Genomic DNA, 18,449 nt, shown 5'->3' with positions numbered 1-18,449 from the left:
ACCCACGTGCCCATCCACAGCACAAGGACAGCCACGTTCCTCCCCTCTGAAGCTGCTGCTATTTGACACAGCCTTGACCCTCTCTCCTATGTGAGCATTCTGGGACACTTCAAAGCACAGCTGAAAATATACATCTCCACTGACAGAGGTCTTTAAGTTTATTCCCCTCTTCTACAGTACAAATGAGATTATTCTTCTGTATTTCCACCCCGTCTCTTCCCTGAGCAGTTTAAGCCATTGTGCAGCTTACAGCTCTCTTAGTTATTTTAGGTACTGTGGGAATTTTAGGGAGCTCTGTTTCAAAAAATTTTGTTTGTGTGTGGAAAATTTTTCTTTACAAGGTAGCTTAAGATTAATCCCTTGGTTACACTTTAGTTTTTACAGTATATTTTCCTCTGTTTCACAGTCACATATGTATGTTTATTTCAAACCATGGGACATTTAAACATGCTAATTAATCCCAAACTGGTCATGAGATTGCTTTTGGACTGATCTAATCCTTGGAGTCAGGAGCTGGATCCCAGTTTAGTACATCTCACACATACTTTCTTTTCATTCTGCAGAAGCAGCAGCAGCTTCTGGCTGATTCTGTGCCTCCCTTATATTTTCCCACTGTAAGAAATGGCAGTAATTTATGCAACCCATCTCTGTAGGTTTCAGGTACATTTTTGAACCCTTACCATGAGCTGGACCATATTCAATTTGTCCTATGCTTATTACAAGCCAATTTGGTAAGGCTGTATCCCTAATCAATACCCAACACTCAAGCAGAAGTATTTGTTTCATAAAATATTGTGCAAAAGGAACTGTACTTCCTCAAAGAAAAGAGCCATTCCCATATTCCAGAGGGGCCTTTATATGGGGAATACAGTGGCCTATTGAAACTTCAGTTCACACACATAGCTTGTGATCTCCAGTTTCATCTGACTGTCCATAATCTCTGCATCTGCAGCAGCTTCTTTTCATTCTTGTGTAGCCTTAAGTTATCAAGCAAGAAAACCCTCAGAAATTTTTTTATCCCACTCCTTCTATTCCCACAGAACTCCCTGGACACCTAGTATTCCACTGCTCTGCAGTGGAAATCCAACTTATGCTGTGCTCTGGCAATAATCAACTCATATTGAATGTTTTCAAGTGTTAGTTCAGTCATTCATCCTCTCCAACTACTATTCCCATGTTCTCATGAACATTCATGTTTCCTATTATTAGCACCATTTTACCACGCAAGACTGACCGGGAAGAGGCTTTTAAGTGCCCAATCAGGTGCACACAGCCCTGAAACCCTGAGCAAAGTGGTCAAAAAATCATTTATGTCACTGCCATAGTGCAGAGTTCACTTTCTGCTGAGGTGATGGTTCATCTAACCTACCTCACAAGTAGACAAACCCTCTGCGCTCTCTTAGGGGATGAATTGCCTAAAGGGAGCCTTGAGTGAGCTGCTCAGATTGAGATGGGTAATATCTGGAGGCCAAACCAGGGCAGATGAATCCCACTTTATCTATGTTTGGTTTGTGGATTAATTCCTAAAGTTGCCTCTGGAGAATCAAAGGCTAAAATAACCAATACAATTAGCACAAATTTCTCTAGTAGTCTAACTAAATTTTTAGAAAACAAAAGAGTAGAACCTGTTATTAAATTGCCAGCTCCTTCAGTACCACTGAGTTCTTTACTATCAACAGAAGAAAAAGCCGTGTTTGAAAATAATTTGCTGCTAGCCAGAAAGGTTATACAAAAGTAGTTAATAAAATTGACAGTCCTTGCTATTTCACTTCACATTTGTCCTTGAAGAGGCATTGTGCCTCAGTGTGTTTCTCCAAGTGCTTTGGCAAAGCCGGTGCTTCAGCTATTAGTGAAATCATCCTTAGCCTGATAATAATAGGAAAGCCTTAATCAAATCTTTGTTGGGTTCCCTACTAGCAGAAAGGAGTAAAGATAAACAGCAGACAACTTTCCATTAAAGGCAAACTGACTGTAAAAATGAAGCCAGTAAGTCTACATGTAATCTGAAAACCTCACTACTGAACCCACCTAGTTTATCACAGCACGAACATCCTCTGTTTCTGGTTTTATTTTTGCTAAGATCAATGTGGCCTCCTAATCTATTTTACTTTTTTTCCACTTCAGCTCCTGTTCAGGTCGGTCTAAGGTGTGTTCAAGGATTTTCCCATGCATGCTGAATTGTTCTGTAACTGCTGCTTGAAATACAATTTCACAGAAATTATTCAATGTTTCATGCACGTCATGGTTTAAGACCAGCTGGAAACTAAGTACCACGTAGCCCATTGCTCACTGCCTTGCCTCTGAGCAGGGGATGGGGCGGGATGAAGTAGAATGAAAGAAAGGTAAAAGTCATGGGTTAAGAACAGTTTAATAACTGAAGGAAAGTAAAATGTAACAATAATGCTAATGATAATAACAACAACAATAGTTGCAATGACAGGCAGAGAAAGAGACACAGAGAGGAATAAAACCCAGGAAACCTGAGTGATGCAGAGTCCAGTCACTGACCGATGCCCAGCCTGTCCCTGAGCTGTGATCAGTGGCACCCAGCCAACTCCCCCCACTTTATATACTGATCTCATAACAGATCTGATAGTACTTTGATACATTTTGTATATTTTTTAAGTGGACACAGGCTAAACTTTTATTCATAAACTCATTAGGGATAAAATATGCTTCTGTAGGTAAGGCCAGGTCTAAATCTTTACACCATGTAAGTCTTCCAAAACTCCAAACCACTACTGAGACACTGTTTAAACTATGATTGGCCTCTGCATTTATTTTATTGGAAGATAAACTCATACCAGTTATGAATAGGAATGGAAAAAAGTTTGAAACACAAAGTAAAATATTAGGTCTATGAATCATTGGGAAATCAGAACCATATCTGAGCCAACACAAAAATGAAAAGCTGTTATAACAAGTATCTGGGTAATTTCTATTCTAGTCTTTTTTTACTGTCTTGATGAACTCTGCTCCCTCTCTGCTCCCTCATGCTGTCAGGTCAGTGCTTGTGTTTTAACTTTTGCTGAGGCCATGAGTTAAACCATTACTGATTACAATCAAGTCACTTCTTTGCTTCCACTCTCCCATCTACATTGGTTGTATCTTGTTGTCAGGCCACAGTTAAGAGTGACAGCAACAACTTACAACTGACCTATTCACATAAAGCTGGATGTTGGGTCACACAGTCATAGAATGTAGGAAGAAATCTACAGCATTTCAGTATCAACTATATATAATATAACCTGTATACAAGGCCACTTTCATAATAGTAGGTGTGGAAGTTCTGCATAAGTAGAGGAATGAAAAATTAGGGATTTTAGAGTTACAAAAACAATAGTTAAAATCTCATGTCACTGAGGTTATAACATTGTGGAGGTTACTATTTGCTTTAAAGATCTATATTTCCTTGATATTGTCCTTGAGACTGTTCCAGTGACTGCTTCACCCTGAAAACTTCCATTTCACCAGAGAAAGGTTCTGTAGGAACTAAATAAACTCTGAATTACATTCCTCCTGAGGTGAAGAACCCAGAACAAAGCTCATTGATTATTTAATCCTTCAGAAGATAGATTGCAGATCTGCAGACAAATTCCTGTTGAATTTCTGTTGGGTTGACCTCCATTGTCAGCAAGAAGCTGAAGAATCTAGTGTAAATCTAAGCACATAGTGAGCTATCATGCAGCACACAAGGAGAAAAAGATAGGCCATAGCTAGTATGAGAATCAAGATTTAGATAGTTTTCCTTTATGGTTTGTAGGATTTCATTGGGTCCTGTTCCCAGCTGGGTAGAGAGGACAGTTCCAGAGACAGCTCTTTCTTGATAGGCCATCCCCAGGCTGTAAAGAATGGAGCCAAATTTTTATTCACCTGCTGAGAAAACTTCTGTGCCCACAAGTTCATCTTAGAAGGGTTGTCTTTTGGGATGGTGGACATTTTCTGGTAGTCAGAGAAGAGGCGGATGAAGGGATCCCAACCAAACCCTTCCTGCAACTGAAGGAGAAGAATATACTGTAAAAACAATTAAGTTATCATTTCACTGGCGTTATTTCTGTATTACAAACAGTAGAATATTTCACAGTTTTCTGCAATGTCTTTTGGAATGAATGTAAACTTAGATGAAAGCATCCAACTTTCAGGCTTCAGAGCATAACTAGAGCACAGAAAAATACCTTCCTATTACACTGGCCTCCCAAAACAAACAGAGATGAAAGATGCAGAAATGTCAGCAACCTACTAGACAAGCTGCTGCTTTGGAGAGAGGAAAGCTACTTGTGCAGTGAAAAAACATCAGAGGACATTGGCAGAATACCTAGAAAGAAGGAGCACAGGAGAACAAGGAGAACAAGGAGTACTGAGAAAACAGGAAGGAGAGATTGTGAGCAGAACATGTTTTGGCTAGGAATAAGAACAAAAGGGATTCATACAGAAAAGCTGCTGTTGCAGAATTGTCATTTTTCTTTCACGTCACATTTATTCCAGCAGTTGTGCTATTGACCAGACAGGACGTGGTTACTATATATATATATATATATATATATATATATATATATGTATATAAACCTCAGCCTATAAGTGTGAGTGAGGTAGGGGGACACTGGCCAAACTGATAAAGTATTGTGGGAAAATTTCCCTTTTTAAAACTGTTTCACTCTGTATAACTATTTTTATATTCATTGCGCAAGAAAAAAACAAAGGTTTACTCTTCAGCTTGATGATTCAGGTGCTTCTCTGGGATGTGGAAAAATCAGGATCGATACTTAAATATTTTGGTGCTCATATAAGATGTGAGAGCTTCCAGACAAGGGGGCTGAGGGAAACTTACTTCGCAACAGTCAGTAGGTTAAGCCATCATAATGGACATTTGCTTTATAGTCCCCAATTAAAATCAGGTTGAGTGCTCTCTCCATTAGACTACTAGTTGATAAGAGGATTAAAGGGAAAGAGGAAAATCTCTCTTGCATGCTTCCCAAGGGAATGCTCTTTAATCTAGGACAGGGTTCATGTTTTAAAGTCTCATGTTTTATCTCTCTTTAGAGCTGAACCCACCCCCTTCCCACTTGATGGACTACACTGGCTCCACTCAGTGCATTGACTGATATGAATACCGTGTTCTTTGTATGTTTTGTAAAAAGGAGCCTGGCCATGATACTGCTCAAAGCCTGGTTCTTCTAGACATTTTACTGTGCCAAGATTTTTTCACCAGCTAGCCCAGTGTCCCACAGGAAATGCGCAGTAGATTAAAGAACTGTGCCCAAGTCTGATCATCCTTTTCCCATGCTGTGTAACCAGCAGCAGTTCCTGTTTCTCTCCTAGGGAGAAAGATTAGTATATTGCACCAAGCTACCTCTATGACCGGCTAAGCCCAAGTCTGGCAAAGGAAGGTTTTCAGGAGACATCAGCATTAAACACTCTGCCTATATTCCTCCCATGCCCTTTCTGGGTCCAAGATGAACCCAGATAGCAAGACATTTACGAGGCTTGACAGCTACAGTCACCAGGCTGCAGCCATCCCTCTGACACAGGCTTCACTGACTTTATTAAGAATGCACACGCTTCTCCCAGTTACCTGCAGGTATGTCTCCAGAGCAGTCCACACATTCCAGTCCTTTAGCTGAGCGCCTTTCCTCAGATACTCTTTTATCCTTTCCTGCCGACACTGTGACTTAAGGGCCTGATGGGCCTGATGCCTGGGAATCCCCAGCACCTTCTCATGAACATAGACAGACCAGAGGTTGCATGTGGCCTCTGTGGTATGAGGGGGAAATTCCCACGCTTGCTGCTGTTGATTGTGTCCCAGCTCATGGATAGGACCCCAAAGACCAGTAGTTTGCATATGCTTCACATCTAACATCTCCTTCACCGAATCTAGGTGGCCCATGATGGGGTATCCAGCATGCATCCAGCCTGCAGGAGGGACAGGTATCAAGACACGTCACCAAGTGCTCCCCTCAGTGCCTCTCAGACATAAGTGACTAACCTTTTTTTTCATTTCTGGGCACGTTGCCTTTATCTCACAAACCACACTGTACTACTATGAATGACCAATTTTCCCCCTTGTGAGATAAGGAAACTCATCATGTTTCACCCCAGCAAATAGTCAAATACACTGTGTAAAGGTAGGACTGAAATATCAGTTAAGCACAGTTTCCCCTCCTTTCCCTTTTCATACATAAGCATACACTCATGGTTGAACTGAGGTTGAGATTCTGGAGTGAGGGGAAAGGCCTGACCATTGCCCAGAATACTCACAAACTGAGCACAGTTGATGCCGACACAAGCACGTGATTCAGCACCATGGCAGACCTTGAGTCTTCCTGTGCAGAGTGTGGATACTGCAGGTCTACACTCCAGTAGTCAGTGGTGTGGATGAGACACATGGAAAACACAGTTTGTCCTGCAAAGCTTATCATACTTAAGCCTGGTCTTAGCCTTGTAGGATAGCTATTCTGTGAACAACTTCCCACCTTGATGCTGGACAAGAATCTTGCATTATACGGGGGAGTTTACTTATGACTCCTTTGTGTCTTCATCTCTAATTGATCCTTCTTGAAGAAGCCCAAAACTTGATACAAGAGTCATTCCCCCAAACTCAAATGCCTGTTGTAATAGGGAATAAGCAGCCCTTTACACTCACTGCAGAGGGAGCCCACACAGCTGACTTTGAACAAAAAGCTTGCAGACTGCTCAAGTTGGAGAACATGAATGGCAATCCCCTTCCCACAGATCTTAAGCCTCCTCTTCTTTTAACAAGAGGGATGCATGCATTTAGCAATCACTGTTCAGGTCCAGAAATGTGAGTAAAACCATTTAGTCCACCCAAACCAGAAGGGAATTTTTTGTTTGAAGACTATGATCTTTTTAACGGGCACTTGCTCAGGATAGCAGAACTTAACACTCCCAAGATGTGCCACAAATCCTTTCCATGTGGCTTAGCAAAGAGTTAGGACATCAGGGTTCATGCCAAGCCCTTGTCTCTTTGTGAGATAATGAATTTAACCAGTATATTTTGAAAAACAACTGAAAAAAAAAATTTATTGCAAAGTTCATTTACCATATAATCTAGATCAAAGGCACTCGGTTCTCAGCTGGAAAAGCTGGAGTGGGAAGCATCAGCTGCAAAAACACACACTCATGGGTTTTGACAGCAATACAGGTTCTACTCCTCCATTGCCATCCTCTCAGGCCCATATTTCTGGGCTAAGCTTTGCCCACAGAAACCTTTGTGGAGCCCATCTCCAGCAAGTAGGCACTTGGAGCTTTAAAAATTGTCACTGAACACATAAAAACAAACCTGTGACTGAGGTAGAGAAAAAATAGAAATCGGGTCACTGTCTCCCAGCTGTACTGGCATTCAGGAGGGAGAATGAGTAACTCTATGTGAGCTAAAGCCACTGCAGTCAGCAGCTCTGCATCTTAACACACCCAGACAGAAGAACAGCTGAGGAGATAACTAGTTTTGAGAGCAGGGAGTCCTCTGAAAAGGTCAATATGTTTTTCGAGCCCTGTCTTACCATATTTCCACCCTGATGGAGTATCTCGCAATTATGCAAGGGTTACAGTCATTTAACACCTCACATATGTTCCCTGTCTGGTTTTAGCAAAATAACCTTGAAGGAACAGACACTGGTGCTGGAGGTCACTTGTCTCTTAGCCCTCAGGAAGGCCATATGGCAATGTACCTACCACATGAGATCTGGACATCTGTTACAATCCTCTCTGGCCTTGGGAATTTCATTGGTATGGCTGCCAGTTTGCTTATTGCCACCATGATCTCATTCCACAGGGTCAGCAGTGGCTGTGGGTTCTCCATGTGGCGGATGCTGTCGGAGGGCACCGTCAGGATAAGATTCTCAACAGCCAGTTCTGCCCAGGGAGCAGGGTAGTGCCGGATACAGGCCTTCCACTGGCTTTCACAGGTCTCCCCTACGTCAACACCAAAGAAAATAGGTTTAAGAGCAGCTCTGACTTTTGGGCACACTTAAAGAGGTCAAGCTTGGAGTAGTCCATGGTCACGAAATTTTCACGGAAAACAATGCCATGACTGGGCGGGGGTGGCTGTTAAATAGCCAACCCTTATTCTGTACTTAGGAAGTCTCCCCAGGCTCCTTAATTGGGTAGGAAACAGACAGAAAAGGACTGGCATATAACAGAGTAGCATAGCAAGAACAGATCCCTGTTTTTCATCAGAGAACAAGAAGCATCAAGTTTCTCCAGTGTCTGATTTCTTCTTCTCTAGCAGAGATTTGCTGTTTCACACAACAACCCTGGTTCGGTTTAGTTTGACAGAAGAGAAAGAAGAAATTGAATCCAGAAAGAGAAGAGAAACCGCTGGAAACACAGGAAATTCATCAGGGATTTATTGTGGAGACTAGAGATGGCCAGATGGGGGCACAGTAAAGCAGGCAGAGCACAAGGCATGCTTTGTCGTGGCAGAGGTCAGTCTCCCTCTTTTAGTTTAAAACCATTACCCCTTGTCCTGTCACAACACACCTTGCTAAGAAGTATGCTCCCATACTTCTTACTGGCCCCCTTTAAAGGCCACAATAAGGTCTCCCAGGAGCCTTCTCTTCTCCAGTCTGAACATCCAAACTCTCTCAGCCTTGCCTCACAGGAGAGGTGCTCCAGCCCACCAGCAATCTTCACAGCCCCCCTCTAGACCCACTCCAACAGGTCCATGTCTTTTCAATTTTGAAAGAAGGATTTTTTGGGGGACCATGTCAAAGGCCTTACAGAAGTTCAGATAGACAATATCCATAGCTCTTCCCTTGTTCACTGATGTAGTGACTCCATCATAGAAGGCCACTAGGTTTGCTGGGCAGAACCTGTCCTTGCTGAAGCCATGCTGGCTGTCCCAAATCACCTCCCTGTTCTCCATGTGCCTTAGCATAGCATCTCGGAGAATCTGTTCCATGATCTTCCCAGGTACAGAAGTGAGGCTGACAGTCCTGAGGGCCACTTTTCTACCATTTTTAAAAATGGGTAGAAAAATGGGAATCCCAGAGGACACCATAGTAAGAAAACTAAATCTGGGTATTCCTAAACCCAAGCATTTTTAAGACCTTCCTAAGCACAGGACCATCTTTACTTTCAGTCAGAGGGACAGCAGCACCTGTGAGCAGCCCTAAGGAAAAAAGCACCAAGATACCAAGCTTGAACATACCAAGCTTGAAGAAAACATACCAAGCATACAAACATACCAAGCTTGAAGAAAGGAGCTCTGACTGCCCCTTCCACTGTGATGGGCACCTTCCCCAGGACACTCCTTGCTGGTACTATGATATAAATCAGGCCACCCCAGAGGCAAGAAATGGACTGCTTCTGGCAGGCAACATCACAGGTGCGTATTACCACTGGCGCCCGTTTCAGCTCTTTGGCATGAGAGAGGTCATCTGTGTGACACCCAATCTGCACCTGCCAAACAGAAGCATAGGGACAGCTGGTCAAAGGTGTCCGAGTGTGACTGCCTCAACTACATCCTTCACTAGTTGGTCAGGGTACTGCAGTGACTTCTTTCACTGCACTGTACTTGCATTGATCATTCCTCTACCCTTTACCAGAAGCAAAGTCACGTCCTGTAACACAGGAGTTGGAGAGGTGTGAACACGGCTGACGTCTTTTATTGTGCCTTTTCCTTGGACCTCTTACAGGAAAACAAACAGTATGTGGCTGCAGGATCAGACAGATCGCCTGAGTTAATTTTGCATTTCAGCTGCAAAAAATGTTCAAGCAGGTAAGCATTTACCTATGTCATATTTCATGGAGAATGGGATCCCAAGTAACAGCGTATCTCTGATCTGGATACATCTACATGAGCAGTAATGACAGCAGTGTCAAAGCAATTTATGAGAAATCTGAAGAGATGGAATCAAGTTTCTTGCATAGAAGGGCCCATCTCTCTTTGCAAAATAACAGAACGAACATAGCTGCTCCCAAGCAGCAAAGACATTTAATTATCCCTCCAGCACACAAAACCAGGAAGAATGCAAAAGAAGAGAGTAAGGACACACGAGGTGAAAAAATAATAACGAAGCATTTGAAGTGCCACAGGGTGGCAGCAGTAGGAAGGGACTGAAAAAGGTAACAAAAAACGTTAAGGAGAGAATTTTTGAGCACTCACCTGTCAAATACAGAGGTGTAAACTAAAGCCAAAATAGAGAGAGTTACCTTCAGACCAGCACCGACCACTAGGCAAGGGCATGTTATAACTGCTGTGTGCCCTTCAGGGAGGTAGAGTCCTGTGCTCCTCCAGGCTGTCTTACCTAAAGGTAAGAGATAACACAGTCCTGAACAGTCAAGCTCTTCTTTGTCCTGACCATTACAGATTCTGGAGACTTCAACTTGCAGCAGGAAAATAATATTCCATCCTTTTCTTATCCCTTGCTCTACACTCAGAGAACCATCTCACATTTTACCCAACCTGCCAGAAATACAGTTTCAAAGCTATAGGGTAGCAGCATGAACAAGAACATCAAACCATTAGTAAGCAAGCCCACACAAATCTGAACTTCTGGAAATGCCAGGCTCAAACACATTTACTAGTATCCTTTAAAAATATTCCATAATAATAAAAAAAGAAATCAAAATTCCAACACCTCCTCCACTCAGATCCTCTTATTCTAAAGCCCTCCTACAGGGTGCCAACTACGCTGGTATGAAACACAGTTGAAGTTGTAATAGTTATAAAATATCTGCCAAATAATGGACTGAGAGTAGCACTGCATTTTTCCCTATTCATTTGCATTTTTCCAGCACAAGCTGGAGCCCATAGGAATTCCCATTTCTAGCTGACTGAAGTTGTGAGAAGGCCTAAAGAGATCATTCCATGCTAGATGCAATGGTAAGACGGATATCCCATCATGGCACTACAATTCAGCATGTTTCTAGACAGTCTTCACTAGGAAAAGCAAGTCTCCTCACCCTAGATCTCTTTAAATATTTGCAATACACAGCGCAAAACTGATCCATGTCTACTGTACAGATTGGGTAGATTCCACTCCCAAGCTCTGACATAAAATTTACTTAGGTATGTTTCAATACAAACACTAAAAGTCCTAAAAAGAGCTGAACTGTCGTAAAGAACTCAACTTACAACCTTTTCTGTCATCCAAGACAGCAAGACCAGTTCTGTCAAACAAAACCTAATTCACAGAAAAATGCAAATTAGACTATATCACAATGTTTTACCAGTTCATTTCAGTTTTGCTGAATTTGCACCAAAGGCAGTCTTGAAATGGTGTTCAGGGTTTGCTAGCATTTCTTTCTTCTTTGTTTATGTGAAATGACACAAATTCTGAATATTTCTGGTTAAACAAAATACTGTGTTTGAGCCAATCCATTCAGTTCAACCAACCCTAACAATTTTCCCCTTTTGTCCGGACTCATTAATGCTAAAACCAATGAGCAGTTATTCCACAACTTTTCTCTTTGCATAACCACTGCACTCAGGCATTGCCACCCCAGAAACAGTCTCCTTTGTCTCATTAGAACAGTTTGGAAACAACCCTTATCAATCATACTCTAGTACAAAAAAACCCCCACCAAATCTCAAGATTAATCTGTCCAGGGGATAAAATCTTACTAGTGGAATTTAACCTACAGTTTAAACATACCAGTTGTGAGCAGGAATCTCAGCAAGCTTGTAGAGATACAAGGCCTAAGCTTAGACAAATCACTGATGACGTAATTACCAAATTCCTTGGCTTCAGTGGCGGTGTCAGCCCAAGAAGTTCCCATCACACTTCCAGCCTCTCGTTTTAACCTCCAAAACTAGATCTTCACTAACTGTGCTGATACAACAAGATGTGAGACTGTGCTATAACTCAGGCTGAAATCATCTAGAAAACAAAAAAACCCTTTTGTTTCTAACTCCTACCTCTTTTTAGGATGGCTCCATAGATGGCTGTATCAGCACAACTATGGTAACAGCAACCTGCAGTGTGGAGTACAGGGTTTCCCAAAGAAGCTTTCTTGCCAAAGCCATTGTGCTGTGCAAGAACCCTCTCCATTGTTAGGGGGTTCTTCCCCAGGTGCCTGTGCACCAAAAGTGAGGAAGAAGGGGTGTTTCAGAGTGCTGAAATCAGGGCTGGCCACAAAAAGAGCCCGTCTGCCACTAAACAGGAGTCGTCCTCCTGTCAAGCGCACAGTGAAATTGCACATTCAGACATACACAGACGGATGCATGCTGAGGCCTGGCACCATGCCGACCCCAGCAACAGGATGTTTCAAAAGGAAGGGAGAGACACTCCTCACCTGGGTTTGTGCCATCAATTTCCACAGTGATGGGGAGGGCACAGACTCCAGCAGCACATTTCTGCACCAAGGCTGCACTGTCTGTCATGGTGAGGGACAGCTCAGTTGCCATGCAGAGCAGGGCTGCCTCTTTGGAGTTCCTCTTGACAGGGCAGTGCCTGCTGACCTGTGGGATCCCGCTTCTCTGCAGCACTTTGGTCAGGATGCGGTGCAGCGAGGCGTATGCTGGGCAGTCGTGGGCGGGGATGCGCAGGAAGGCAGCGCAGTCTCGTGTCATGCAGTGCAGCCAGTCCTTCAGGGGCCCCGTGAGCTCCTCACATTTGTGCACCTGCGTGCTGAAGAGCAGGAGCGCCTTGCGGAAATGGTAGTGCTCCCCGGGCCCCACGGGCCGGTGCTTGGCCGCCTGGCCACTCTGCCCCAGGATACTCAGCCCAAAGCGGTTCAGGATTTTGTTGCCAGGATATTCCGCCACAGCGGCTTTGCCGCAGTTCTGGGAAGCCCAGTACCAGGCCTGGCCTCCCACCAATAGGCCACCTCCCTCTGCCACGAAAGCGTGAATCCTTTCCGCCTCTCTGTCGCTGTAAGAAGAGCAGCAGTACACGCTGAGGTCACCCGTCAGCTCTGACACCTGTGACTTCACCCCTTCCGGAGAGAGGAGGCTACACAGTTTCTTCAGGCTGGGATTCACACCCACCAGCCCCTTCCTCCCAGCATCCAGCCAGCAGACAGCATTGAGCAGGAATCTGGCCAGCTTAGGGGAGAACAGATGGCTCTCATGGGTCGCCACCACAACACGGCCTCGGCCATAGTGTGCCGCAGCCAAGAGGCAGCCGTGTGAGCTGTCCAGGCAGAGGGGGAAGGAGAGGACACCGTGCACCAGCAGGGTGGAGGGAATGCCCCCCGTCATCAAATCCAGCTCCAGCACACCACGCAGGAGAAACTCAGCATCAAGGCTGAGGTCGGCCTGGTGCCTGCAGAACCAAGACAGGTCCAGATTAGCCCCCATCCCAGAATGCTTGGCTCAAAGGTTAATCGCATCCATCCTTGCCTCTCCCTCCTCCCTCATCCTAGTATGTCATGCTGTCAGTTCTTTCATTAAAAAAAAAAAAAAAAATCCGGCAATATCTCATTTTTTTCCTTTTAAAGCTACAGTTTCTTCAGCCAAGCAAATCTGTAGGAATCTCAGCACTCATTTAGAAAAAGGAAAGAATAGGTCAAAAGGAAGTTGAAGAAACTCAACAATCAGACTCTTTGTATTTTTTAAATTGCAGGTTTAAACTTCAAATGATGTGGGAATTGGCAAATCTCCTATAACAGAAACTTTCTCCATTTGCCCCACCCTAGTCTTTATCAATTAGGCAAGCCCAAAAGATTTCTCTCTGCCATTTCCCAGCCTCTGCCACTGCTGAGAATTGAAGAAGGAGAGCTAGGACAGTTGGGCTATACGGACAGGCAGAGACACAGCTAGACAAACAATGAGTGACTAGAAGTTGAATCGGAGTCCTAACACATTGACCTCACCTTACCTCACACTACTGGTTTCCACAATATAAAGAGATTAGGCTGTGCAATATCTCTGCTATTTCCATATAACTCCTTTATGTCACTGTGGAGACTGACATGCTGAACGACTCTCATTTGCTTTGTGCACACTTTCTCCCAGTTTAGCCACACAGTTTTCCCCCTAACACCTATAAAGTACCTGTTGTTACATGGCCATTGCAGGCAACTCAGTAAGAATAAATGATGCTGCTCTTCTGCACACCTGTATCACAGGAATTAAATCTGCAGCTCTCCTTTGGCTACTTTACTGAGACTCTTTGTCACACAGAGTATGTGCCCTGGCTTATGTCACAGCACTTGCCTCAGACTGCACTCAGATTTTCTGTACACGAAGCTGGCAGGAAGGCCCAGATGCACAGAGCTGTTGTCTTACACAGAAATTACATATCTAAATTTCTCTGTGGCTCTGGATCGAATCAAAGTCACCACAAAAGCAACCTAAACAAGGTATATTTCACTTTAGTTACAATTTAAAGTCATGTTAATTGTGATGCAATTTTTCTCTGCTGAATTCTCCACCCCTCTCCCTCTTCTGTATACTGTGCATGAAGCAGTGGGAACATGTCTGTGCAATGCAGGTGGGGACAAGAACCAACCAGCAAATTTTAATTAATAACTTTATTAATTTGTTAGCTGTATTCTAAGCACCTCACTGAATCCAACAGCTGAGATTTATACTACCTTTATTGCTAAATAAATTGAGCATCCAGAAAGTATCAAATAAAACAATTTGAAAATATTAGAAATTTAATATTAGATATCCACAAGGAAAAGGCTGCGAAGGAAAGATTTGCAGGGCATTTTGCTGCAACTGTTGTGGCTTTCCCCACAGTGAAATGAAGCTGCCACACAGTGGAAGCACAGCAGCACTCATGCTCCTTGGAAAACCTGCTGTGCCTTGTGTAACTCAGCAGAAAGTGGCAGCAGGCACAGCCACTGGCAAGGGGAGGAGGCTGATAGAGCAATGCCCAGGACTCCAGTGCCTGGTTGGCTGTGTGATATGAGTCATAACAGCTCTGAGTTTTACACCTGATGCTCCAGGACCCAAGGGGACAGGCTGGAATCTCAAACAAACTGTGAGCACTGAGATTTCCAGCCCTCAGCCCATGTGAGAACTGAAAAGGAAGGTGGCACCCAGCCTGCCTCCTCACCTCTGGGGCAGCCCCAAGGTCTCACCTGCAGAAGGTGAATTCCTGCAAGTAACAGGCTAAACAGGTTTAGCAGCTGTCAGCCAAAGACTGGCCCAGAGGGCTGGCCTGGTGCTTCATCACCAACCTGGTTTTCAGCTACGGTAAAATAGCTCTAAATGTGCAGTGTGGGAAGAGGGAAAGGAGTTCCTCCTCCTGTCCCTGTGTTGCTGTGTGTTGCACTCAGGTACACTTGATCAGGTAGAATACTCTAAAAGATGGCTCCCCTCATTTTCCTGAATGGATTCCCTCAGCCTGTCTCAGCTGCCCTGGAAGCAGCTGAATCATAGAATCATAGAATCATAGAATCAGCAGGGTTGAAAAGGACCTCTGAGATCATTGAGTCCAACCCTTGATCCACTACCATTGTGGTTACTAGACCATGGCACTAAGTGCCACATCCAGCCTCATCTTAAAAACCTCCAGGGATGGAGAATCCCCCACTTCCCTGGGCAGCCCATTCCAATGCCTGATTACCCTCTCTGGAAAGAATTTCTTCCAAATATCCCACCTAAACCTCCCCTGGCAGAGCTTAAGACCATGTTCTCTTGTCTTACTGATAGTTGCCTGGGAGAAGAGACCAACCCCCACCTAGATAAAAGTTCCTTTCAGGGAGTTGTAGAGAGTGATGAGGTCTCCCCTGAGCCTCCTCTTCTCCAGACTAAACAATTCCAGCTCCCTCAGCCTCTCCTCATAGGACTTGTGCTCAAGTCCCTTCATCAGCCTTGTTGCTCTTCTCTGGACCTGCTCCAGCATCTCAGTGTCCTTCCCAAAACGCCATTCTTTCCAATTACAAGGAGTGGAAAGGTCCCCTTTAAACTGGAAGACAAAAGTTGCATCCCATGCTGGCTATTAAAGAACCAGCATTCACCATCATCCTCAACTCTCACCTCACAAATCTTCTACAAACAACTCAACTGCACAATCTGAACCATTGTTTAAATAGAGAGCAATTCAGATACTCACGAGACAACTAACGGGATCTTGGGAATTTTCTTGGCTACTTTGAAGATGCCTTTTTCCACAGCATTTCCTGTGAAGTACACGCCAGCCACGCTGGTCACTTGGTTCCCAGGGAATTCGAACAGCACCTTCTCCTTGCCATGTTGACTAGCCCAGTGCCAGGCTTGGCCTCCAATGAGAAGCCCTCCCCCTGCTTTTACAAAGCCAACCAGGTCTTTCGCCTTTGAGCTGTCATAGGCATCCACACAGTACACCCCCAGGGAGGGGCTGAGCTCTGCCCCAGCCTGTACTTTAGTGCCAGCCCTGAGCAGCACCTGGGAGAGGGAATCCAACTGAGAATGCACCCCAACCAGGGTCTCGGCGCAAGGCTTGAGCCACTCCACAGCATTTCTGAGGAACTGGGAAAACTTGGAGTCCTTCAAGATTCCTTCATGGGAAACAACCACCATCCGGCCCTTCCCATACTGTGAAACAGCAATCAGAACCTGCTTCTTAGCGCTCAGGAGCACAGGGAAGGCATCCTCTCCAACAAGGAGCAGTTCACATGGAACAAAACTGCCAGTGAAGTCCCATGGCCCAACACTGTTCACTAAGAGCTCATAGGTGGCAGAGGGTTTCATCTTCAGGAAGCTCCTATCTGGTGGAGAGAAGACCAACATCCATTACAGCATGGCTCAGCAACAAAGGACAGCTGTAACAACCCTGCTGAGTAATTGTCTTGTCTAGTAGGAACTCCAAACAAACAGGAATCAGCTTTGTGGACACAACTTTTTTGGGGATTTGGCATTTTATTTGTTTGCTTTTTTGGTTTTGTTATTACACTATTTTTAAATTTAAATTTAAACCGAAGTTAAATTTAAAATAATTTTAAATATTATTTACATTTAAAAATTAAAAAACTAAATTGACAAATATATTAAGATGATGGAGGCAAAGAGAATGACTGTTTCAACAAATTCTGCTGAGCGTCATGGGACAAAATAAGGAAATACAGGCATTCACTTTCCCATTAACAATTTATTTGGAGAGGGAGAGTGCCAGAGGTTCCAGGAAGTCTACTAGGAACTTGCTTGGTAGAGATGGTTCACACAGAAACAGACAGAAAATGAAAATATTGTATCAACAGAAAACACAACATAATTCGAACATGCAGCTCACATTTTAGCTCCTAATTGGATACATACAGAGCTACACACAGTTGCTGCAACATGCTATTCCAAAATTGTATTTTTCTACAGCTACACACAGTTGCTGCAACGTGCTATTCCAAAATTGTATTTTTCTACCTCCACTTTGGCACTATAAGCTCTTGCTTAGTATTAAAAATTGTTCTGAGGCTGGGGGAGAGCGAGCACAGACGATGGAGACGACCAGCTCCCTGGAATAACTGTCAGTTTAAGTAACACAGTACCTAGGAGAGAAGGTCTAGGCCCAGGAGATTCATGCCCTACTTTCCTGACCCAAACTGCTTTGCAATCTCAAGAAAATAACTTCCCTTTTCCGTAGCTTTGTTTCATCTGTTTTGCCATCTATGAAGTAAGGAGGGTGGTACTAACCTTGACTGCCAAGCCCTTCGGGGTCTATGGGTGACACGTGCTCTATTGAGGCTCCCTCAGTTTGAAAGTTTGGCTTAGCTTTTCCCTGAGGTTTTCTTCTGTTGAGCTGCAGCAGCTGTGACTGTGCAAACAGGAAGGCTTTGTGACGGTGAGTACAACCCACTCTCACTCAGTTTCTGTCATTCAAGATTCAGAGGAGTGACTTGGAGTGCACCACCTACTGCAAGCAGAGGAGCTGCACCGAGGGGGCGTGGCCCTCTCCTGGACAGCATCCCGCGCCAACACCGATCTTCACGTGCATTTCATATTTGGCTACCCTGAAAGCAAATCCTTGTCATGCAAACACAGGGAAATGGTAAGTCCTGGGGCAGCTGCATCCTGGATTTGGATTTGCCACAAGCCCCAGGGTGCTTAGAAACAGCAGCTTGATCAAGAATGACAGCATCATTCTCATTTCTTATCCTCTAGACATGCCTGGAAGTTCTGTTTTTCCACCCAAACTATCATGAGACTCCATTGTTGTTTTACATAAGATTTATGAGTCAAACATGCTGATTAACATAGGACAAAAACTACACTGCCCATTGTGCTGGTTTAAAAACCCAGTAGGAAAATTAACCCCACTCGAGTTGCCCATTCCCCTAATCCCTTACAACAACAGAGCAAACACTTGGAGAGACCACAACTTGAAATCACAGTTTTACTGAAAAACTCACCATAACCACATCAATATCAATTAAAGAGGGAACAAAAGAGAGAGTGCTCTACTTACAAAAGGGTATCCACCACCGAACGAACAAAACCACCTCCCATAGAGAGTGCCCTCCATCATTTTCTCAGACAAAGGCAAGATGGTATCTGACCCCCTCTCCATCCACTGGACCATGTGGCTCAGGAGAACAAAAGCAACAGGGCAAACAAGTTT

At 44.1% G+C, this 18,449-nt stretch overlaps 1 protein-coding gene across 4 annotated transcripts; it reads right to left on the bottom strand.

Annotated features, from left to right (window-relative positions):
• Positions 1-1,757: 1,757 nt before the first annotated feature.
• LOC114068967 (TRPM8 channel-associated factor 2-like) lies at positions 1,758-18,449 on the bottom strand. 4 transcript variants are annotated; one of them, XM_027905450.1, is made up of 10 exons: positions 17,746-18,449; positions 17,525-17,645; positions 15,972-16,605; positions 12,256-13,226; positions 10,171-10,265; positions 9,204-9,417; positions 7,690-7,929; positions 5,573-5,910; positions 3,874-3,996; positions 1,758-2,300 (listed from the first exon to the last, which is right to left on the bottom strand). In XM_027905450.1, exons 1-10 carry the CDS (start codon positions 17,794-17,796, stop codon positions 2,247-2,249), a joined length of 2,841 nt encoding a protein of 946 aa, XP_027761251.1. In that variant the 5' UTR covers positions 17,797-18,449; the 3' UTR covers positions 1,758-2,246. The 4 variants fall into 4 exon arrangements, with proteins under 4 accessions (XP_027761251.1, XP_027761254.1, XP_027761250.1 ...); XM_027905453.1 differs by lacking the exon at positions 1,758-2,300 and having other exon boundaries at positions 2,933-3,996; positions 17,525-17,662; positions 17,753-17,841; positions 18,297-18,449; XM_027905449.1 differs by lacking the exon at positions 1,758-2,300 and having other exon boundaries at positions 2,933-3,996.

The sequence above is a fragment of the Empidonax traillii genome, unplaced genomic scaffold, assembly GCF_003031625.1.
Source record: "Empidonax traillii isolate 1590-97213 ecotype Southwest subspecies unplaced genomic scaffold, ASM303162v1 scaffold1156:size184309, whole genome shotgun sequence".
Taxonomy (NCBI): Eukaryota; Metazoa; Chordata; class Aves; order Passeriformes; family Tyrannidae; genus Empidonax; species Empidonax traillii.
This window is presented reverse-complemented; position numbering and strand designations above follow the sequence as displayed.

Bases quoted from the DNA above. Each gene is read 5' to 3' on its own strand.
- LOC114068967 (XM_027905453.1), bottom strand. From the start codon at position 18,337: ATGGGAGGTGGTTTTGTTCGTTCGGTGGTGGATACCCTTTT. The intron at 16,606-17,524 runs GTTAGTACCACC...TCTCTCCACCAG, and splicing joins CGAAGGGCTTGGCAGTCAAG to ATAGGAGCTTCCTGAAGATG. The intron at 10,266-12,255 runs GTGAGGAGTGTC...TCTTACCTTTAG, and splicing joins AATTGATGGCACAAACCCAG to GTAAGACAGCCTGGAGGAGC.